This window comes from Phalacrocorax carbo, chromosome 1 (genome assembly GCF_963921805.1).
Source record: "Phalacrocorax carbo chromosome 1, bPhaCar2.1, whole genome shotgun sequence".
In the NCBI taxonomy this organism is placed as follows: Eukaryota; Metazoa; Chordata; class Aves; order Suliformes; family Phalacrocoracidae; genus Phalacrocorax; species Phalacrocorax carbo.
Window position 1 is genome coordinate 188,620,680 of NC_087513.1, and position 23,227 is coordinate 188,643,906.

General features: G+C 43.8%; 1 protein-coding gene across 1 annotated transcript; it reads right to left on the reverse strand.

The window, feature by feature from the left end:
• Positions 1-335: 335 nt before the first annotated feature.
• TMEM272 (transmembrane protein 272) lies at positions 336-23,227 on the reverse strand. Its single transcript, XM_064440917.1, has 4 exons — positions 23,151-23,227; positions 15,756-15,815; positions 8,996-9,078; positions 336-4,999 (listed from the first exon to the last, which is right to left on the reverse strand). Exons 1-4 carry the CDS (start codon positions 23,206-23,208, stop codon positions 4,637-4,639), a joined length of 564 nt encoding a protein of 187 aa, XP_064296987.1. The 5' UTR covers positions 23,209-23,227; the 3' UTR covers positions 336-4,636.

The following is a 23,227-nucleotide window of genomic DNA, read 5'->3' on the forward strand; positions in this document are numbered from 1 at the left end:
TAGCGCCTGTGGAACTTTCACGTACTCCAGTAGTGAACAGGAACCTCAAGAAACGTAAGCCAAGAAGCAACAATTTCAAATTGTAGTCCTGATGTAACAATCCTTTCTATATTATATGTAGAACACACATGGGTCTTCATCGTGATGCAAAGTCTCTGTCAACTAGAATCTGGGAAGATGAATAATCAAAGATAAGATTCAAGATAACTTACAGAGACTGTTCTGGTTTAGGATTTTGTACAATGTGTACAAGTTATCACCAGTTTAATCTTCGTAGCCCTTTGCCTGTAAAGTCAAACAGTTTAGGCTCATTTACACCAACTGTTCACATTTCAGCATCTGAGGCATCCAAAACAGCTCTTGACATAACCTAGAACAGCTTCTGGTTATTCTTTATTTTTTTTCTGCACAGTCACCTTGTAGTTTTAAAGTCTGATGTCTTGGGACTTCATAAAGATCAGAGCAAGTGCTATGTGAGAGAGGTCTACTCCTCTTCTCCAACAGCATAACGCTCCTGTTTCTGCTCCTGAGGAGGTGAGGTCTGTGAATCGTCTGATGCTCATCTTTCCTCTCTTCTTTGGGTCAGCAGGTGGGAGCTGTCTGTGTTCAACGTTTGGAATGAAGGAACAAAACATTTTTCTGTCTGGCTGCAGCTTTTAAAACAGCTGTGGGAAGCTGCTCCCTAGAGCTTTGGAATATTATGCCCATTGCTACAGGAGGTGGAGTAGTGGGAGGAGAAATATTACCATGGGCAATAAACTCTAATAAATGTGATTTATTTCATGGCTGCTACCATTGCATTTGTGGTATGTGTCTGTCTAGAGTCTCTGTGTGCATGCAGAAATGTCTTTCTGTCTTTATATTATTAGATTTCTGTGGTACCCACAACTAGCAGTGAGCAGGCTACCTAATCCATTGAAATAATGTATATTTTTTCATTTAAAAGCTCAAAACAGACCTCTGTTTCTCAAGAAGGGATGATGATTTAACAGGAACAGTTACAGTTGGTTCCCTGCATTGTAGTTAACGCATTTCTGAGTTCATAATAATTAGCTTAAGGGGGCATTTTGTTCAATTTCCAGAAGACATTTATATTACTGTGAAAAAAAGAGAACATTTCCAATTTGTAATTCTGATCTAGTGGCAAAATATTAAACATTTTAATACCAAGGTGTAGATTGTATTTTCAGCTATTTGACCTTTGGGCTGTAATGACTTAATTCCCCCACAGCTGTTTGCTGAGGAAATGTGCCTACTTCTCCTGGGACTGAACATATGTCCGGGACGCCATCAGTTTGTGGCAATTTAAAAAGTTGCTATTTGCACATTAAGGTTCTGTGGACCATGCACACGCCCCTAGCTTTCCCCAAAGAGAGATAATGTGCCTCAATTAAACTACTTTCACTTGGGTTTAAGCTGAGTGCTTTATTTAGCCATTGGAGCAACTCAAGAGAAACTACTCTGCTGATGGTGGTTCAGGAGAGGAGCGGTAACTTAGTAGGTCACTGTAAGTAAGTGTATTTAATCATATGCCCAAAACCAGGCGTCCCTGCTCCGAACCTGTATAATCCCAGGTTGCTGAAGGAGGCAGCAACAGTGAAAGAGCAGAAGGCATGCTCAGATCTCTCTGGATACAGAATTGATGGCTCCAACAATTTTGGAGGTGTTGATGTTCACACTTGCATGTGCCTTAGATTACTGATGTACACAAGTAAAGGTAAATACTATCAATTCAGAATTTTCCTCTCCCAGTCCTAAGAAAGCTTTTTGTTTACTCTGTTTAACTTCAAAGTATTTCACAAATGCCTTTTGCTTCATTAATATCTCCTCTATCATTTTGCATTTGTGCCAACCAGGTACTGAGTGCTAATGCTGTGATTTGGCAGCACTTTCCCAAGATGTCAGTGAATGCACTGGGTTCTCATAGTTAAAGAATTAAGCCTCCATGGTAGACTGCAGAGAATCAGTCAGTCTTAGCCTCCCATGAATGAGATGTAGGCCTCAGGCTTACCGTTGTGTGGCTGAAGTTTGATAAATCATTGCACATCTGCTGAGCTGCTGTAACTATGCTCACACCAGCACACAGAAAGCGCAAGGCGATGTGACTTAGCTTACATCTCTTCTCCTCCGGGTGGAACTAAAACCACCTCATATTTGCTTAGACAGGAGCACACACATCATCACATGCTGCAAAGTCACTGGATGTGCAGTGACATGGGAATTGATTCAGGCTTAATCAGGAGTGTGAGCCCTTAATTCTTTGTGATCAAGAATGATTCTAGCAGCATTTTGCAATAACAGAGGAGTTTGTACTGGAGTCTTATGGGTGGAGTGTGTGTAGCTACTTTCTTGTTAAATTACTTTTGCATTATCAGCTGAGTATAATTTTGGTTTTTATGCCTGTTCCAAGCTTTTGGGTAAAGTTCACATGTAATGATGAACAGCTGTTTTGTTGCATTTGAGTGATGGATGGAGTTATTCCTGTTGATAGGCAATTTCTTAAACACTTTGGCATCTTAATGAATGAAAGATGCTCTCCACTAAAGGTAAAATCACTTAGATCAGTTCAGAACTGAACACTGAAATCCAGGAGCCAAAGTGCTGAGCCAGTGAAGTATTTGGGTTGGGAAGGAGGAATTCTAGCATTCCACCATTGGCAGAAGTTATGTTTCAGAAATGTGTAGTACCTTTAGAGAGGCAGTGGAGAGTGTGGGGTGGAGCAGTTCTTGGGAAAACATAGCCAGTGTTTTTTCCCAGACACAATCTGAAGCCCATGAATAAAAGGAAAGATTTCCATCGGTCATATCTCCCTACACACAACTGTTCATGGCCTAAGTCAGCCAGCAGTGTTAGTAATTCCCATTTCATGGATTTCTGAGCAGGGACACCCTGACTGTGACTCCTCCTGAGTGGCTGCTGCCGAGCAGGGGAAGGCTACACTGATGCTGCCCTCTTGTCAGATTATTTCACCCTTTATCTTACCTTCTTTCTAAGCATAGTTTTCTGGAAATAAACAATTCTTAAAGCCAGGGCCTGAATTAAAATCTGTATGACCAAATGCACCCTTAGTTATCTCTACAATAGCCCTTGAGATAAATGTTCATGGTTGAAGACAGGTGTTCCCACAGATGTTACACTGTGTTCACCTCCCAGGAAGGATGGCTGAGCAGAGCCTGTTCAGCTGTGGTGTATTGTTGAGGTTCTTTCACAGATCTCACCCTTCCACAGGCATCGTATAACTCTCTTAGGTTTCTCTAAAACATAGGTTTCAGCTGTGTGGGTTTTAACAGAAAAAAATACCCCAAACACACATCCTCTTCCTGTGCCTGGGGCCACCCTCGTGTTTGTATAGAAGGGAGCCCCTCCATTTTGACTGTATTAATAGAAGTGTATAAAAGCAAAAGCAGAAAGAGCACTTTTACACTGCATTCATCAATACATGAAAAAAAAAAACAATCTGCCAGGACCAGTTTGTTCCATCACATGTCACAAAACAATTGTCTCTGTGCATGCTGGTGCTTTTAAAGCTGACACTGCTTTGACTTAAAAGCTGTTTGCATTACATTGGTCCATTAAGTATAGATTTCCATATGTACAGCACCAAGGTGAACAAATCAAACGTACACCCACACCACAACCAGAGAACTGCTGTAGTGAACACATCCGCCTGAAATTCTCACATCCCGCCCATGTCTTATTATCATGTTTTATATTTAAAATACCAACATAACATCATCAGGTTTTCTATGAACTTGATTGCAATGGTTTGACAACCATCTTTGTGTTGGTGTGGTACTGTCAAATTACTGCTATACAAAAGCAGAGAAGAGGAATCTTCCCAGATTGGGGAATGCTGAGCCCTGGTTAAAGCACTGATCTGATACTCAGTAGCTCAGTTCCTTGTTCTGCCAAAGAGTTGCAAAGTGGCCTTAGTTCAGTTTCAATGTATTGGATATATATGTATATATTCAGACTAGCTCTTTTAGCACCAAACTTACATATAGACGCTTTCTAATCCAAGTTTAGAAGAGACATGGGAGCCATATTCAGCTGCCTTTTACACATGCTCATATTGCTGTCATAGCTCCTTACTGGCTGGTCTAACAGTGGCCTGAAGAGCTCTCTAGTGAGCATCTAAATTACTGTGAAAGTCCATGCGCCACACAAGGTGGTCTGAATAGAGTCCTTTATCTCTTTATCTTAACTCCCTCATCTGTAATGCAGGGACAATAACATACCTCAGAAGGCTGCAGAGATGTTCAGATACCAGTGAAGGGAACAACGTGGCTACTTTATAGGCAAAAATGTACTATGCTGAAACAACATAAGGGGACCTGGTTTTAGATGAGTTTGCTGTCTGCAAGAGCTTACTCCAGATAGAATATCCAAGAGTTTAAAAAGGGATGTAGAAGTTAGCAAGAGTGCACCCTGGCATCTGTAGCAGCAATTTTACATTGACTATGCTGTATTCCAGCGCAGCTATTTCCAGATGGCACTGTATTTTACAATTTCCTCTTGCAGTTGACTGTTATCATACATATATATAGTACAACAAAGATGTACACAAGGTTTAATTATTGCCTGTTCTTTGTTGTACACTCTTTCCCAAACATCTGGGGCTTCATTTATGTGGCATTTAGTCTTCCTCAGAAGAGTATCTTTGTCTGGAAAAACAATATATGCAACAGCTACAAAAGATAAGGAGAAAGAGAACAGTATGGCTAATAATGAGAATACCAACAGCAAAAATGTACAGGGTTTTGTCACAGTAATCCTGAGGCTGATGGAAAGGTGGGATGAAATTTGGCAGGTACACAGAAAAAACCCAATAGTTCCCTAGAATGAACCAGAGAAAGAGGAAAAGGCTGAGGGTTAGATGGATGTAGTACTTGTGAGCATTCTGCCTCCAGGGATATTCATCCTCGTCATCATCATCAATCACAACAGACTTGGAAAGCAGCTGCCTCATCCTGGTTGAGTCGTACAGCAGGAGAGTCACCTGGAGGCATTGGAGGAGAAAACAGAGTAAGTAAATTGGCTGCAGAAAGTCTGAACACCTTCTAGCCACTGCCAGCCTTTGGGCCAAATTAAAATTGGGTGTGGGAAAATCATGCAAGAGAAAGCTGAGGAGCCACAAATGAGGCAGATCCTGCTGGAAAATAATGCATCTCTTCTCAACTGCTTATTCACCAGTGAAATTTAGGCCAGACATTGGAAAAAAACTTGCCAGTGGTAAGGATGGAAAGGCATAAGAACATATTGTGTAGGGAGATGGCAGCAGCTCCCACGCTGGAGACTTTTAAGAACAGATTAGAGTAACTGCTAAATGACTTAAGTAGAGTAGTTCCTGCCTTGTAGTGGGTGGATTTGTCTCTCCTAACTGTGTTTTCAATGGCTATATAGGTGAATCAGCTTAAATAAAATTATGAAGGCTCTAGACTTTGACCTAAACCCTGAATAAACCGCTTCAGATACTTGAAATTATTCTGTCAAGTTTTCTTCAGTTAAGTGTCATTTTCTCAGATTGCTCCTTTCCTACCTTCAGTCAGAACCAGCAGACAAACACTGGACTGCCATGATACTGTGAGGTTAGGAACGTCTACAATGAAATGTAGTAGCACTTATCAGCAATGCTTAGAAGATTTCTAGTTTAGTCTTGGCAATACAAAGTATGTAGGTATGTTGACTGCAGTGTAGAGAAGCTTTCAAATTTCCGTCCCCTTAGTGACTTTCTTAATTTTGGTAGATTCATAGGAGAGGTGTATACAGGGCCCAACAAGGATTTGGGCCAACCGTTGTGAAATCTGTGTTACCTTGCTACACCTGAAACAGTTAGTCCAGTCCTCAAGGCACTAGCTGTTGTAATCGCAACTCCCCATTCTAGGTACTCAGGTTGCTGTGCAAGACTCCCTGCAGTGAGCTGTGTTATTGGAAAGGGACTTTAAGACACACCAACTGAGCAGGAAACTGCCTCAGCCAACCAGGAATGAAATTCAGAGGGAAACGTAAAAGGTGTGGATTTATAAGCAACTAAGGAGAGGGACATACTCTCCAAGCAGGGGTTCTCAGCCATATTCTCTTTCCCAGAGTTATATTTTGTGCTCGTTTTTCTGCTTGAAATTGGAGAGAAGAGCACCCCTCATTTTACACTCTCCCTTCTCCATTAGTCAGTGATTAATGGTGAGAACACTGCTAAGGAAACCCCATTTGGGTATATGTTCTGCCTGGTTCAGATTTTAGTCCATGTGCCCCATTTTCTAGAGCTTAGGAAGGGGATCCAGGACATCCTGAGAAGAGGATTCTCTTGCTCTTCCCTGTAAAATTGTTCAATAATGTATAAATGATTGAATATTTGTTCACAAAACCAGCTGTTTTTCTAGCCCAGATGTTGGTACCAGTTTGTGAGAAACAGATTAAAGTCCCAGACCAACATAGGCAAAAAAAGGGTGTTTCCACTGGATGTTTCACATCCAGCTGAGCCCTCAAACTGGTAGGCTTGTTCAAACCAGTAGAGCATCTTCTCAGGTGATCATTTATTTTAGGCAGGCTCATGACACACAGGAGGGATAAACCTACCTGGACAGTGAGTCTGAGGATTCCACATGGAGACCTGTGGCTTGGCCTGAAGCTCTGTGCAGCTCCTAAGCTTTGAGGAAAGCTCAGCACATAGGCAGCTGCCTGTACTCAAGTTTCACCAAGTTCAGCAGTGGGAATGGGTTAAATGGCAGATAAGCACTGGTTTTGAGGAAGTCAGAAAAACCTCCCAGGTAGATTGATGGATCTCAACTGCAACTTACCAATTCATGGAAAGTGCATTTAATTCTTATGGATACGGCCTTGCCAAGCTGTGATTGAAGCAAATTCTGGCAGTTGCTCACATTGTTAATAACTGCTGAATATACATTTATGGAGCAGCATGACATGAATTCAACAGACCTCTCCAGATGCTATAGAATGGTTCAATTACCTTCATGAACATCTGTAGGTTACTATTGCCTTTTAAAAGACTGGAGGTGGTAAGGAAACAGATGAGGAGCCTACAGATCTGAACAGATCTGGGCCAGAATAACTTGCCATTAAATGATTTCCATGACAGGACAGAATTCATTCAGACTTCATCCTATACCCATTCTCTGACTTTTTAACTCTCAGAGGTCAAGCAAATGTACTGCTTATTGAAGTCGGTGCAGTCTGATGAACATAATGGAGGGCAGAATTGAGGCAGGTGGCATTTGGCTACAGATCAAGCACTATAAGATGACACATGAGTTAGGCCAATCAACTTCTGACCAATTGTATTGCCAGACTGCAAAATAGGCAGTCCTGCTGCCAAGCAAAGCCAAATTCAAACCATCACTTGACGTCAGCAGGAATATTAACTGACCCATTTACCATCTTATTTAGGGTGAGAAAAACTGACTTTAAACCAGAAATAGCTAAGAAACAGTCAACATTTTTAATGAAGGCTTCAATTCATTAGTATGAAAATTTCCTTTCAATTCTGCTCTAATCTTTTCTAAACTATTATTAAATGAACCTTTGATTATACAGATCCACTGGTGTGATCGAATGACTAAGCATTTGCCAGTAGAACTCATAGCATAGCAAATTCCTTATAACAAGATTAAACACTTTGTCTTTTTTTGTCCATTTACTTATTTACTGACCAAAGGTCCTTGGGGGGATGATTCATATCACAATGATGTACTGCAGTTTGGTTACCACTGTGAAAGGGTACAGGGGATGCAGAGACCTGCAGAGGATTTGGTCCTGGCAAAGAGAAGGGGCTAGAAACATTATCAAAGGGGAATGTAGGTAGCTCCTGCCTGCAGTGTCTGCTGGCTGCAATATGCAATGCTGTCAAGTTGGAGACTAGCAGGTTCCCTTTCAAGGGCCAGGCTGCCTGTACTGAAGCATTAGGCCTCAGCCTGTCGAGTCTACCCTGTCTGCTCTGCTGGTGCCGGGCTCCTGGGAAGTTAGGCTGGGTGTCAGGTTGCTGCTGCCTCCCAGCCAGTGCTACCAGTACAGATGTTCCCTCCAGCAGCCCCACTTGCTGTTCTTAGCCCTTCATGCCCCAGTGGTGTGGTTCCAAAGCTTTTCCTTCAGCTCTGCTGCTTTTCATTCCTTTGGCAGGAACACCTCTGGGACAGCAAAATCCAGTTTTGCTTAATCCTGCTGAGAAGCCTTAAAGTAGCTCTGCAGTCTGTTGTGACAAGTCCCTTTGTGCCCACTAGCAGCGAGTTAACATGGTCTGCAAAGGGACAGTCAGAACGGGGCGATCCTTTACCCTTGAGTCAATGCAGAGTTACAGTTTCATAGTGACCAGGGTGTAACATGGATATGGGGGTGTCTCTACCTGTCAGGCAGCCAGCCTCTGGCTCAGTGAAGATATAAGTGAGCACAGTCCGCTAGAAGACAGGTAGCTGTGGTTAGAAAACACTATGCCTAGATTAATAAGCCCTGCTGTGAGGCAAGGATATATTTACTCTGGAAGGAAGCCATGCTGCTGCATAGTCATTACTTCTGGCCAGGTCAGAGTGGGAGTAAATTGAACTTGTGAAGGACTATGTACTAACACCTGTAGTTTTATAATATTCCCAAAGCTAGGAGAGTAACTTCATATTTTGTCCAGCCTGTGTGTCTGAAAATGAAGATGAAAGTTCTGGCAGACTTAGAGGACTGCTTGTGGAAATAGGACCCCATTTACCACAGGGATCCATGTTATGTAGTCATTTCCCTCAGCAGGGATGGTAGCACAGATGCTGTGATGTAGGAGGAAGTCACACCACAATGTGTGGGACAATGCCGAAGGCTGAACTCATTAGCGTCTCACTTGACTGACGGGTGCTTTAGGTGCTGGAACAAGCACAGTTCAATCCAGATATCTCTCATCAGTACTGCATGCACATAGCTGTCTGGAGCCATCATTATGTCTTAACTATCAAGTCAAAGTCTAGTCGCACAAAATATTTTTCACACATAGAAGGCACATTACCTTTAAGCTGCCAATCACGCCACCCACCAACAGATATAATGGAATTAGTGGCTGAACTGGGCAATCTTCCAAAAACTTCATTCCTGAGCAGCAAAAATTAATAATGTTTGTTATCTCAAGCGATTAAATAGTGCAACAAGCTGTACAGTGAAAATTAAAGACACCGTAAGTGAAATGTAGTGCTTAGACCCAAGACTTTCATCCAGCATCTATTGAAACAGGGGCCAAATTAAAGGGGGTTTGCATCTCCCGCTCCCACTAGAGGCCATGAACAAGCAAAAGGCATTAGAAGGAAGAGAGAGAGCAAAGGTAACAACAGCGTTACTGTTCTGGTGTTACTGATCTGAGCCACGTACACAGGTCACTAGCTTCAGCCACTGCATCTTTGTTAAATGAAAGACTGACGGAGGTGGACAGGAAATTTTCATCAGCAGTACAAAATTCTTCGAAAATCAAAACTGTTTGTGAAAAGAAGGAATTCTGATAAGCTTCTGTCAGGCCTTTCCTGATCATTGGCACCTGTGTATGGCATGTTCCCAAGTTAGATGCCTGAAAGCCTGGGAGCCAGTGCCCGTGGGAGCGCCTGGAACCTTTTTAGCTTCCCAGGCAGCTGACAGAGAACCACAGAAGCTCAAGTTTCCAGGCTGTTTGGGTTGCTGGAGGCTAAAAGCATTGGTTGTTATGGAGCCAGGGATCCTGGCAACCCTCAAATCTACTGCTAGAAAGAGAAAGCTGGGTAGGTTTTAGGGAAGGGAGTGTATGGCAGTATAAGGATGTTGCTGGCAGTAGACACTGAAACTTGTGATATGGGTCTGTGGCAGTGAGACTCATCTGTCCAAATATAGATGTCTGCAATGCAGGCATCCATATCTGAACTAGTTTTGTAGCCTCTCTTTATAGTCAATAGGGAGAAATAGACACTTGCAAAATTCAATTCATCTCATCCTAAGACAGGCGTTTAAAATAGGTCAAATGCATTGGGCCCTGAAAGTGCCTCTTTCTCTCCATGGCTATACGAAGAATTTAGACAGCCAGATGTAGATATCTAAAGTTAGCTGAGATGAATCCACTGCCTAAGTCTCCTGCCCAGTGGCATCTTTAGTCAATTTTAAACTGTTCATTACACTGTAATTTTATTGTTATTGATCCCATGTTTCAGGGCTTCTGCTAATCAGTTGCAGAGGCCAGAAAGGATTTTCTGTTTTCTTCTTGGCGAAAAGTCATTCTCAAGGAGAAATTTTGACTTTTCTCTGAACAATTGGAGTTATCTAGATGCAGGATACTGAAAGCAATGTGCTGGTCTTAGCACTAAACATCTCACAGGTGGAACATCTTGCCTCCACGTTTAGACCTACAGTGAACAGGGGGCTTGGGATCAGGAAGGAGGTACCAGTGGGGTGGTTTTGCCTTCTTCTGTAGCTGTAATCCTCTGCAGCTTGTCAATTTGCCCACCAAATCCACTGCTATTGCTGGTCCAGAACATTCCTGATGTCCAGAATCTCTCCTGCACTCTTGCTTAGCATAATACAGGTGTTCTGGGTTGTGGTTGCTTGCTATAGATCTTATATTAGTCATAGGATGCTGGGCAGTGTTTTGTAATCTGCTGTGTGTAAGGGCTATGGAGTCCGTTGGACTCTTCTACACTAAGTATTTATTACCAGCCTTCTCATAATTGAAAAGGGCTGGACATAGATGGATTTTGACTCTCTCCCTTTTAGTCCCCTGTTGCATGGCTGTAATTTTTGTCCATTTGCCCCTATGTAGCATGGAGACCTGCTCAGACTCCCAACTTTACAGGGGTGGGCAGCAGGGAAATCATCAAAAATTATATCATTTTCAGAAAGCAGCTTCCACGGTTTCCAGAGTCCTTGGCCCTGTAATAGCCTGCCACAAAAGCAGCTGGCCAGGGATCTCAGGGAATACATTTCAGTTTAGGAACCTAGGCAATTGCTATTTCCAGTGTGTTACTGAGATTTTGATTTAAGGCCAAAAAAAAATATCAAGAAAACATGCCAATTTCTTTTCATGGAGCTATGATTCTGTTTCCCTGACAAATCTATTACAGAGTCCTTTCATATATGTAACATGACAGCAGTCAGTTTTGGGAAGGATTTGAATGACAGGCAGTGGTTCTCTGTAGTTTTGGGGAGAATATTCCAGGAAAATATGACAGTAAAAGAGGAGGTGAAAGGGGGTAATACAGTGGTAACTTAAGAAATACAGCACTGTGGGTGAATAGAAAATATGGACCTACTCTTGGCAGATGGGCATTGACACCTGTTACAGTGAAATCTAGGCACACACATCATGTGCTAATCAATTCACACACAGCACATGCCTGATTTATTTGGGAATACTAAAACTAGTAGAACAGCATCAATTCTAGCACTTCTTTCCAATGAGCACCAACCACATCCTCCTTTGACTGCTGATGATGGGATATATGGACCATGAGAGATCAAACTCTGCTTCTAGTGCAATGCTCCGTGCAAGCCAGAGCTATCTGTGGGTGAGAGTGAAGAACAACTGAACCTGACCACGACACAGACCGGCATGTGAGTCCCAATGAATAAACCAGCAACTTTTGCAAGATCAGACATGGCAAGAATGCCCAACAGTTTGCACAGTGTCCAAAGGAGAAAAAGAGATGGGAGGCTTGGGGAAGCAGAGGTACTTGCACATTTTACCTCTTGGTTACCACAGAACAGCTCTGCTCTGGGATCCAGGATACAAAGTCCAGGCAAGTGGAAAGAGTGCTCTTGAGCGATAAATATATGAGCAATGTCTGCTTCTTGAAGGACACTGGTTTGGGCAGTGTTGCAGGATGGCCCACAATATGTCTCTACTAACAGACTGAGCCTGTGACTCATGGTTATCCATGAGATGAGGAGTCAGGATGAATGAAAGCTAACAGTGGTGGTCTCATTTTAGCTGATTTGCTTTTCTCAGGCGGCTGAAAGGCTGAAGTGCATCCCATAGTAAAGGAGGGTTGCTGTATAGCAAGGCTAATCTGGTGTCTGGTGCCCGCTCACCACCTTCTCTTCTAATAGGAGACAGAGCACACAACACACCAGGCCGTTTTCAGTTGTTCCTAGTGGATGACTGCAGCTGCCATCACTTGGCACAGAGCTCAGTCGGGCTCTGGACTGTGAGCTTTACACTAGGATCTAGGTGCTGCAGAGGATTTATCTCAAAGTAACTGCTTCGGGGCACCATTTTATCAGAAGTCATATCAGCAAATCAGAGGAAACTCACAGAAAGGGTGAGTGGCTGAAGGGCTGAAATGCAAGGAAAGATTATATTAACAACAACCGTTAAAGAACAAGACTGGCTCCCACTTAAAGGTACAGAGTATGAGAACAGGCTGTAGGCAATTGTTGGGAGCACTTGAGAGCTGAGGAATTATTTGGTGTAGATAATAGCATGAGGAGTAATACTGGGTTAAATTTGAACAGGGGAAAATTTAGACTGCTTATTGAGAAAATGATGTCATCAGCTTTCAAATGTGATTTAGCTTCCCCTGGGGAACACTCTGTATAAAGGTAGTCTGGACAACGTACAAGAATGTGTTATTGGGAGCAATCCTTCACTGTCCCAGAAACTCAAAAAACCCCAAAAAATTCTCAAAAAGAAATCTATGTGTTCCTTCCATAGCTCTCTCTCTTTTTGGAGTTTTTAGTGAAAAAAAAAGTATCATTGCTACCAGTAAAAGTTAGAAAACTGCTAAACAATCCGTGGCTTAAATGATGTCACAAGTCTGGAGCTTGGAAAATTTGCTGAGTCCTTTTAATGTATCTTGACTTATACTGTGATTGACAGTACTACTACATTTTAAAAATGTACAATGTTAGTGTGTAATTATTACGGGGGCTACCAGTTATTAATCTCTGTTTTAGCAAGTATTATTATAATTTATTTGTTAACATTTGAAAATACCTCATAGTTTTCCTCTGCAGAAAACAAGAGCCAAAATGACTGGAGGCACATCAGCAAGTTATTCTTCAAGATCGTGGTAACAGAATGTTATCAGAAAATCAAAGGCTGTTTCTTGGATAATAAATACCTGCATTTTCCTTGACATTTCATTTTCCTAAAAATGCCTTTGCAGGTATGTAGCTGCAGGAAACCAATATCCTCTGACAACACTATATTACAGTGACATTATCTCTTAATTTCAGTAAGTTGTGAAAAAAAAAAAAAGGGCTCTATATCTGATGGAGGAGATACCCAGAGCTCCAGGCTAATATCTTACCATACACCTTCCAATTCTCACTGATCTTAAAGATATTATGAAATATTCCTAGGAAATTATACTTACAAGTGGTCAGATTCCAGCCCTGGGTTCATTTCCAGAAGGCTGGCTGTTGACATGCATGCAGGCTGTAGCACACTGAATTATACCTTCCTACCCCTATTCCACAGCTCAGGTGTATCCAGCCTGGGGAAAAGCTAAAGCTAAAATCCTCTTATGGGATAAATAGCAATTTTAAGTCATGGATAAGCATAAGAGCCTAAGTGTTGAGATGTAACAGTTCAGTCCATCTCCCTACTTCCTAATTGCTCCTTAATCCCTCATTAGAACTCCCTAATTCCTAATTGGGATGCCCTAATCAGAATCCTACCACAGTCATCACTGGCGCTCAGGAGGCCCCAGATAAAGGAAGCAGCACCAACCTTTCGCTGAACAGGGGTTTTGTGGGTTTGGCCAACTACAGATGCCAACAGTCTAGGTGTCCAGCCTCCCTTAAAAGTCATCTCATCTTAATACAGACACCTAAAAGAGGGCATGGGGACTTTCACTGTCAGAAATGCCCATTTCTCTTAACTGGCTCCCAGGGCAACACACGGCACTTAGCTTGATTAGAGATGCGTACAGTCCAAATCTAGGTGGGATGCATCTTGCCTACAGCATCTGCGTGTAGAGTTCATTTGCTCCATCTTTCATGAAAAATGAGGCAGAAGGTGAACAACTTCTCAAGGACACTCATCTGGAATGATTGTAAGGGCTCTTGTGGACAAGACTTAAAATCTGAAGTGATCTCAATACGCTGGAAAAAGACATTCAGAATCAACAAGATGACAGCCAATAAAGCTGAACACTGTGTAAAAGAGGGAAAACTTCAATGTAAATAAAAAATGAGAAATGTCTGATAGGGAACAGCACTGCCAAAAGCCATCTGGGCTTATAGTGCACCAGAAACTAAATTGGAGCCAATGAGTTGGTGCGGAGAGGGCATCTTTCATCCTGAGGTGTGTTTACAGGAATCCTGCACGTTAAACAGAGGAGCTAATTATTCCGCACTGTTCATTCCTCAGGTCTCAGCTGGAGTCCTGTGTTCCTTTTTTTTTTTTGAGAGAGAGAAAAAAAAATAGTTACGTTGGCCAGAAGCCAAAGGAGGGAGGCAAAAATGCCAAAAAAAAAAAAAAAGACTACAGAAACAGTGACCTGTGAGGTCAGGTTGAAAGAAGTAGGTTTTTGAGATCTCTGGAAAAAAAGATGGAGTGGGGTTATAATAGCAGCCTTCAAACAGTTCAAAGGTTCTCTTGAGTAGGACGGTGACCAATCTATCTTTGTGACCACGGTGCCTAGGACAGGCTGTAATCTGTTTAATTTGCCACAGGGAAGATTTAGGTTGGATATGGAGAAAAATATTTTGTCTGTGAGAGCAATAAAATGCTGAAATAGGCTCTTTGGGAAGCTGTGGAATTTCCTTGAGCAAGGGCAAGTCAGACATCTGTCAGGGATGCTGTGAGCATGCGAGCCTATCTGAAAGCAGAGGTGGGCTGGTGTCTCTACCGATGTTTCTCAAGTGAGGGTCGCAACCCCTGTGGAGGAAGTGAAAGGCCCAAAGGGAGCAATGAAGTGTTAGAAAATGCTCGGTATTTAAAATTTTTTTAAAAAAATCTATGTTAATGGTAAGAAAAAGGTGATGCTTAAGAAAGAAAAGAAGAGCCTTATGCAGCTTAAAAATGTGTAAAATTCTGCAGCTCAAAGGATTTTCCTTTCCTTTCTTAAATATTTGATCTTGAAATGCTAGTCGCAAATCCAGACTTTGGGGGGTTATACAGAGACAGATCAGCCAAAAAAACAGGTCTCACTTTCAAAAGGGTGGAGAAATAGCAGCCTAGATGATCTCTTCTTCCCTTCCAGCTCTACGCTTCTAAGATTTTTGCAGTGCAGTTCATACAGAGGGATCCTGATTAATGAAATCTTCTCATGTGTTGAATTCTGAGCTTCCTCCCACAGCCAGAGCCAAAACACCCACAGCCCTCTGCCAGGTGCTGGTAGCCTAAGCAGCAATTGAGCTGAAGTATACATGCCAGTGAAAAAGTGAGTTAAAATTGGTCTGAGGCTCAGAACATGCCAGCGGCTTCATGATAAAAAGAAATAATGGGAAGTGCACCCAAAATAAGCAATGCACAACCAGAAAATACAGAGTTATGCTTAGATTTAAAGAAACCCAAACAATGTGAGGTACAAAGATACATTGATAAGGTCTCCAAGTACCCTGACTCTGCTCTGTATTAAGGTGAGACACACTGGAGGAGTATTAAAGACAAATAGGGTCAGAATTCAAGCGCTGCTTCCTCCCCACCGTGCAGTGTGGGCTGGGATTCTGTCTGAAGCTAAAATACCAACACATGGGTTTAACACTAGGAAACTTTAAGGTTTCCAACTGCAATTCCCCACTAGATGCATTAACCTGCCACACGGTGCCGGGAAGTTCATATTCTTAAATTGCTTTAGTAGCTAGCTTACCTGTAAAAGTCATGGACAGTGGTAAGGCAAGGAAAGCGAGGAGCCCAAATATAAAGCATGCTGTGAATGAGAAAAGACAGACAGTGTTATTGGGGCTGGCTGAAGTTGAGAGACCTGCAGTTCCATGCAATGCTTTATAGATGCTCTTTATCCATAAAGTTGTGTAGCAAGAAATGCAGAGCACTTGATGGGGTGGGAGTATCATGTTTGTGGTGCAGTGTATAAGATGATGAGAGCAGTGAGTGGTTTATCACTCCTCCAGAGCTCAAGCTTCCATTTTTTAACTCATACATTGTTAGTCCTCGTATCATTAGTAAAGCAATGAGAGACAGGAGCTTTTGTTACTACTACTTGAGCTGTCTTGTTGCAAGGGCAAGGACTCAGCCGCTGCTGCCATAGCCTGCATCAGCTTCGGAGGCACCGCCAGGTGACTGCGCAGTAACAAGTAACTTTGCATCAGCTAATCCATGGCAACTGATGAGCCGTATCTGTTTGCTAAGCAAATAGCAGCTTTAATGCCATTCCACTCAGTTTTCAATGATAGCTAAATAAACTGTCTTTATTGCAGATGTGAATAGTTTCTGGCTGGTTTAACTCCCTGACCCAGCTCAGCTCATGAACACAAAGGCAACAGCCCTGCTGCAAGGAATAGGACTTGTCATTGGGATAGATCAGCTTAGGCTGCATGGAAGGATGCTCTTACATGCGCACGTAGACTGTTCCCGCAGATGAGTGGATCTGAGGTGCTTAGTTACTCCCCAGAGAGCTGCTGGTGTACCTGAGCCCTGCTATTTTCCCAGCACAGCCTGATGCTGCAGAGGATGAATGCTTACCTTTGCAGAAAGTGAGAAACAATAGCACGAAGAGCAGTGTGAGCAGCCTGTCTTACAAGAGCTGTCACCTCTGTGCCTAATCATGAACACTTGGCAATATTAAAGTGAAACGCTGCCCTGCAAATTGAGAGTAAAACATAATGAGGACGTTCTGTGGCGAGCGTCCCTGCAGAGCGCTTCTGCAAATGGCTCAACCTGCAAGTAGATGCCTAAGGAGGCAAAAGGGCGGCAAGCAGAGGTGGACATTGATTGCAGAGGGACTGAGAAGGGCATGGATAAGAAAAGGAGTAGGATGTCTCCTTGGAGTCTTATGAAAAAAATCTTGGAGCAAGCATTCAGGGTTGGTTTGGGACCAGCCCTTCCCCAAGCAAACCATGTCACATGGCTCCCCACGCCAGAGAACTGCAATCTCTGCAAGGCGAATTGTGTCCTCCTTGCTGTGCAGGAGCGTGGACGCTGCCAGCACCCTGAGTACAGTGCCACTCTGGGAAACTCTGCAGCACTGCTGAAACATCCCCCTCAGGGTGCCTTAGCGAAAAGGGAGACATCGTTGCCTCCGTTTTATAGAAGGAGAAACTGAGACAGAGGACATAGAAGCGACATCAAAATTCAGGGCAGATCCACTAGGCTTTCTGACTCGCAGACACTTTTCATGGGAACACACCATCCCCCACATGCTGCTCGGGTTTTCTCAGCAGAAACGAGGATCTTACACTTCAGTGCTTGAGAGACATCTTTCTTTCTCAGAAGTAGCATGTTTATTATCTCTATGAATTGGTAGACTGAAGACATTTTGAGCTGAAGAAAGCACTTCTGTTCCTTTGTGCCACCCCCTCCTCCTCTCGCCGTCGGCCAGTCTCTCTCACACACATATTTTTGCTCGGGCTCTCCTGTCTCTTGAACGCTGCACTGTACAGAAATTCCTCCTCTGCTTGAATAGTGTCCTACACTCGAATAAGCTCTTTCAAATGCTGACAGCCTCTCATTAGAGCAACTCAGCCTTTTCACCACATGTCACATTTCATGCTAGGTCCTCTTGCTGTTACATTATCTAGACTATTATTTTCATATTTGGAAGAGATGTTATTGTAGCTGAGTTGGGCTTCCAGCACACCCATGAACATCACCTGCAAATAGTGCCCGCAGCCTGGGCAGCTCATTTGTCTGGTATCCAAATGAACGTAGTTCAGGTGGGGATGTGTTGCATCGACTGCCTTGTGTTGCCAGAAGTCCCGTCATCACAGCACAGCTCTCAGAGCAGCGTCACCCCTCTGCCTGCGGTTTCATAGCCACCTCCTGTTTCTGCCCTCGCTGCATGGGCAAGTACTCAGGAGCCTGGTAGGAGGAAGCATCATGTCATTTATTCATTGTGCAGCACGTGGTCTGTCTGACCCCCGGGGAGGGACGCTGCAGTAAGCTCAGTAGAAGGCTCAGGGGGGCCCATGTATATGTGAGGCTGCGCATCTGGTGCACAGGTGCCCGTGTTTGCTTGTGTGTAGCATCTACCCAAAAGCTTGATTTTGGATGAGAGAAATGGGAGGTAGGGACCACTCGCAGCTCAAGAGAAAAAGATAATGGTTCATTAATTCCATTCCCAAAGCAGTCGCTGGGAATGTATTTACTCATTATCTCCCCATTCAGCTACAGCCTCTTAGGTCTCGAATTGGAGGGGCAGATGCATAGTCTGGGAAGGCTTCCAGATCTGTGTTTAACAAAGTGAGACTCTCAACAATTGATTACACAACTGGCAGGGCTCCGCAGCCACTCTCAGTGCCGCTAGCAGCAGTACAGACTGTTTTCTCCGAAACCTGTGGGGTTTTCACAGAAATGCTGCTCAGTCAGGACACACGCGCTCTCTGCCTGGTTTGTCTGGGTTGTGCTGCCCCGTTCTGGTCCAAAGACAAATTGCTCAAAAAGATGGTATTTGCCGCAGGGTAGCACAGCTCTGCAGAGAGGACGCTGCTATCTGTGCAGTTTCACACATCAGGCTTGTGATATTTTTAAGTCGGTGATATCACCTCACAGGCTGGTCAGAGCCATTCCTAGAAAAAGTAGCAAAAAAAGGGCTGGTAGTCTCTAAAAACACAGCATGGGGAAGGAAGTGTTTCTGGGCATGGCTCGGAAGGACATCTGCTCCACAAAGTTGGTGTCAGGGCATCAGGCAGGAGAGGCCCTGCTCTGTACTGCCAGGGCAGCACATGATGGGGCACTGGTGAAGTCCCTTTTTTGAGGCTGTACCGAGCAAAGCCTCATGCAGCAGGAAATGGGTGAAGGGAAGGAGCTTATGTCTGGGATCACAACAGAGGAAGAGGAGAGCAAGTGACCATACATGTTGCACATTCCTTGAAATCTGTGGGTGCAAAAATCAGGTCGGTGGGTGCAGATTTTGTGTCTCCTGCCCAGCAGGACAGATGGCTGATATAAACCTGCCATTTAGCGGAGTTACTCCTGCCAGGGTCTCCCCACACTCTTCCATGGCACAGAAGTAAACAAACTTGAAAAGACTGTTAGCACTATGGCTGAACGTCATGGTTTCTCTTTCTTTCTATCCAACACCTGAGCTGCTACGTCTTCAGTGGCAACGTCCCTGCACTGCAGCTCTCCTCCCCTCCCTCTGCTACCCCTTTGTTCTCCATCCCCAGTTATGTGCCTGGCCTCAGGGCATGCAGCAGATGAGTTGTATTCTGGTGTGTGGGACAGATGTGGAGGCAGTATTGGCCATGACACCAGTTCACCTGTGGGCTTCTCAGACTTTATTTTACTGCCATGATTTTTCCAAGCACTTGGAAGTTTCAAATCTGCTGAGGATGTCCCTGTTTACTTTGAACACAGAGAAAAGTTTCTTTCTTTTCAGGTAAGAAGGTTCCTTATGGGATTTTTGGAAGTGATTTATGAGTATAAATCTCAGCCTACCCACTCTTCTTAGGTAGTATGCTAATATGGCTGTAGTGCAACCTACTCAGTAGAGTGTGTGACAAGCTCTCTGCTAATAAATACAGTAATAAATGAAGTGTTGTGTACATTAGCCATCACTCTCAAATGCTGTTTGTTCTACAGCCTGTCAGGTTTTTGCCATGAGTCTATGTCCTGATAAAAAAAGTAAAAGACTTTTTTTTAAAATGAGATGCTACCAGCTTCCAGACAAATTCTGCAGCCACCCCTGGATTTATCTGCACAGACACTTTGAGGAGCAAAGGTCTAGGTGTAAACTCACACAACTCATTTCAGACACCCTGTGGGAGCACTGCTCTGAAGGGGGCTGGCTTTCAGCAATCTGGATGTGAGCAAATTCGGGTCAGTTGGCCTGGCCACAGGACTGATCAAGCCCTGAGGCAGATGCAGATGGTAGTGCAGTAGCTTAGCAAGCAGTGTCATGGCAGCAGTGCCGTACAGCAGCACGGACACTGGAAGCGTAACAGCCTGGGGTGCAGACGGGTAGCAGATATTTTCATCCATGTTGTATTCCTTCACAGTATCTGCAGGCGTCCCATATTGATAGAGTCTTAGAAAGAAAAGAAAGGATGCGATGTGTGCAGGTGCTGCAGTGGCAGAGCAAATCTCAGTGGATCGCTCCAGGAAACCAGCCCCAGAAGGGTCATATGTTTTACAGACTGGGGATGAGTCTGCCCATGGCTTTGGTAGCTGTGGCTATTGCATGTCTTTCTGGGCTTTTGAGTGAAAGGAATATGTCGCTACATCAGATGGGGTATGAAGAATTGAATTAACTAACTTTGAAGGAAAAGAATTAAATCTGTTCAGCTTGGCTAGCCAACAGCCAAATGAGAGAAAATAGCAAAAAGGTTTGAGCACTCAAAAAAGGACTTGTGAGTGATCTAAAGAGCAATCCAGGTAGAGACGTGAGGAGAACTTGAGCAGAAACAACGATTGCTCTGGCCATAAGGCTAAGTGCCATAGCAAGGAGATACATTGATGGAATAGTCTCTTGGGATGAATGGCAGCAATCCCACCCCTGGGGTGACTTAATCCCTTGACCAAACTAGATACTCAACAGCTGGATGACTCAGTGTAAGGAACAGCCATTCCCTTGGAGGTGTCTGGTCCCAGTGCAAAGCCACTGCAGGAGGCAAGGAAAGTGTGATAAAACTGACTTGCAGACCAAATCCAAGCTCAGGGCCACCAGCTGTTTGCTGCGTGCTATCATTGTTTGCTTAGACAAGGTTTTGTTATGGTGAAATAGCACTTTGGTACCCACATAAGCAATGCCACGACCACACCACCTAAAATTTAAGTTCTGGGTTCCAGCACTGTCACCAGCAATGCTGCTTTCATCAGAAATGGTGTAGAACAAGGAGGTGCCAGTAATCTGGGTACCTTCAAATGGGGAGGATGTAGATGTAAATGTAGACTGGGGGTTAGGCAGTATTGCAGAGTGGCTTGTCTGAATGTTATGCCATGCCTCTAGCTACTGAACTATAGTTATGCCATGGTGTAAGTTGTGGATTTGGCCCCTTGTGATTAATTTCCAGACATACTTCTTAAACAAGATTTAGGCATTACATAAAGAGCCACCAGTTTGCTTTGCAATAGTCCCAGGGTACTGCATTAGCCTTCTTTTTTTTGGTCAGTTAATTAAAGACTGCCCTAATGTTCTGAACTTAAATCGCTGTACCAAGAATGAAAAGAATTTAAATGATGCTGCACAGGTAGGTTGACTCTTTGGAGTCATTTAAATATCAGGAGACCATAGGTACAAATGTGGGTCTGTGCTGAAATGCTCTTTGAAAAATCTACACAGGATGATGAGAAAAAGTGAAATTAAGTGTCACTGCACTTCAGGAGAGTTTGCATTTTAATGAACAGAAAATCAATTTTGGATGCACTAGCTGATCCATAGCTAAATCTGAGTTGATTTTGAACCTAAATATAATGAAAACCTAAAGATAATGGTTTTTCTGGAATGGTATTTCTGAGTTGCCTTATTCATGGGTAACTGTGGGTAGTTGAGAGGATGCTCCTGGTGTAAGAGAGTTTAGATAAGATCAGAACTAATCCCATTCTTTCAAAAAAAAATACAGAAAGATATTTATTTTCTCTGTTGTCATTAAAGTCCAAGTGGTAATTTAGTACCAACAGGGAACAGTGACACTTTCCTTGTAACTTCTAAGAACAAAAATCAGAGAAAATACTGCTTTTGCCTTTTTTTATTGTGACATTCACCAGCGGGCCCAGATCCCCCCTGCACATACTTTCTGCAGGGTGTGAGGGAGCCCACGCCAGCCTGGTCCCACTCCCAGGGGCTTGTTGGACCATAACAAGAGCACCACATGCTCCGTGCCCCTCAGTGTTCATCACTCCCCAGCCCTCCTTTCCCCTGGGGCAATGACAAGCATGAAGAAGAGGGCCAGAAAATGTCCTCTCCATCCCTGCTTGTGCCAGGTTCCTGAAGGTGTGGGTGTTTGAATCTAGGCCAGCGCTGTCTGTCTCCTAGCTTGGTTGTGTCTGAAGGGTTGTAAGGCAGCAAGGAGTTAAGGGGCTTAATCATTAATAAAAGTTAATTCTGAACTTTGAGAGCCTTTCAAGTGAAGCCAAAAGCACAAATATAAAAGACCCAAGGTAACAGCCCTGGACTGGCAAAGGCAGCAATTAATGTGGGTGAAGTATCAATTATAGTGAGTGGTCAAGAGGTTTCCTTCTTCTCATATTTGAGTGGAATTAGAAATTGCTACTGCCTACAAGTGAAAGCAAAAGGCACTTGGAACTTGGAGTGAAAAGGAGATGCAGTCAGTGGGAGTAAGCTGCTTTAAAACCCTTGGATTTTAACCTCCTGCCAGCGACACTGCTTCCCTCATCTCACAAAAACCCACCCCTGATGTGTTTCTCCTGTGCCGCTCCACGCAGCTTGCACAGCCCCCAGCCCAGGAACCACCCTGTTCAACCAAGCTGTCAGCTTGTTACACCCCTCTGCGTCCTCCACCCTGGGTGCTTTAAAGCCTGAGTGAGCCCAGGCTGTCGTGCAAAAGCCTCCACTCAGGTAACTGATGCTTCCTACCCACAATACATGGCTGCTTATGAGGGCCATTCGTGCCTGCAGTGGCTGTTGTGCCAGGGGCCGGGCAAGCGAAGGGAAGAAGACCCTGCTCCGGATGGCTCCGGGTGAAAGCGGGGCTATTCCTGACCATATTCTGTACCAGACCTCGTGCCCCCGTGTCAGCACACAGGCTGGCAGCAGTTTTGCTTTGCAGGAGTTGCTCCAGAGGGAGTTGATTCCCAGGCTGGCTGCACTGCTCTTTACCCAGTGGTTTTCCCTGCAGATATTTCTGCTGAACTACATGTAAGGTACCACTTGAAGCAGGAGGCAAATGTATTAAATTATTTAGGTTGTCTGCTGCAGCCCGTATTTAGGTACTTGGTGGCGTTTGTATTTGTTTGAATTTTTGCACTGGTCTGCTATAATCCAAATACTGCAGCAGGCAGGTGCTGTCAGGATACATTTACTATTATGTGCTCCATCAGCACCCAAAATTGCCTAGGAAAGAATATACCTGGCTTAGCTACAGGGCTGTTTGAGTACAGAAGGCGATTACTACCAGAACTGCCTTACCATTGCTGGCAATTTTAGATATGCACCGGTGGCAAGCTTTCTCCAGGCCGGCAGTCATTGTGAAGTGCTTTTTGAGG

Excerpts from the sequence above, each read along its gene's own strand:
- TMEM272 (XM_064440917.1), bottom strand. The coding sequence starts at position 23,208 with ATGACTGCCGGCCTGGAGAAAGCTTGCCACCGGTGCATATCTAAAATT. Across the intron at positions 9,079-15,755 it reads ACTGTCCATGACTTTTACAG|GAATGAAGTTTTTGGAAGAT; the intron begins GTAAGCTAGCTA and ends TTTGCTGCTCAG. Across the intron at positions 5,000-8,995 it reads GCGTGATTGGCAGCTTAAAG|GTGACTCTCCTGCTGTACGA; the intron begins GTAATGTGCCTT and ends CAATGCCTCCAG.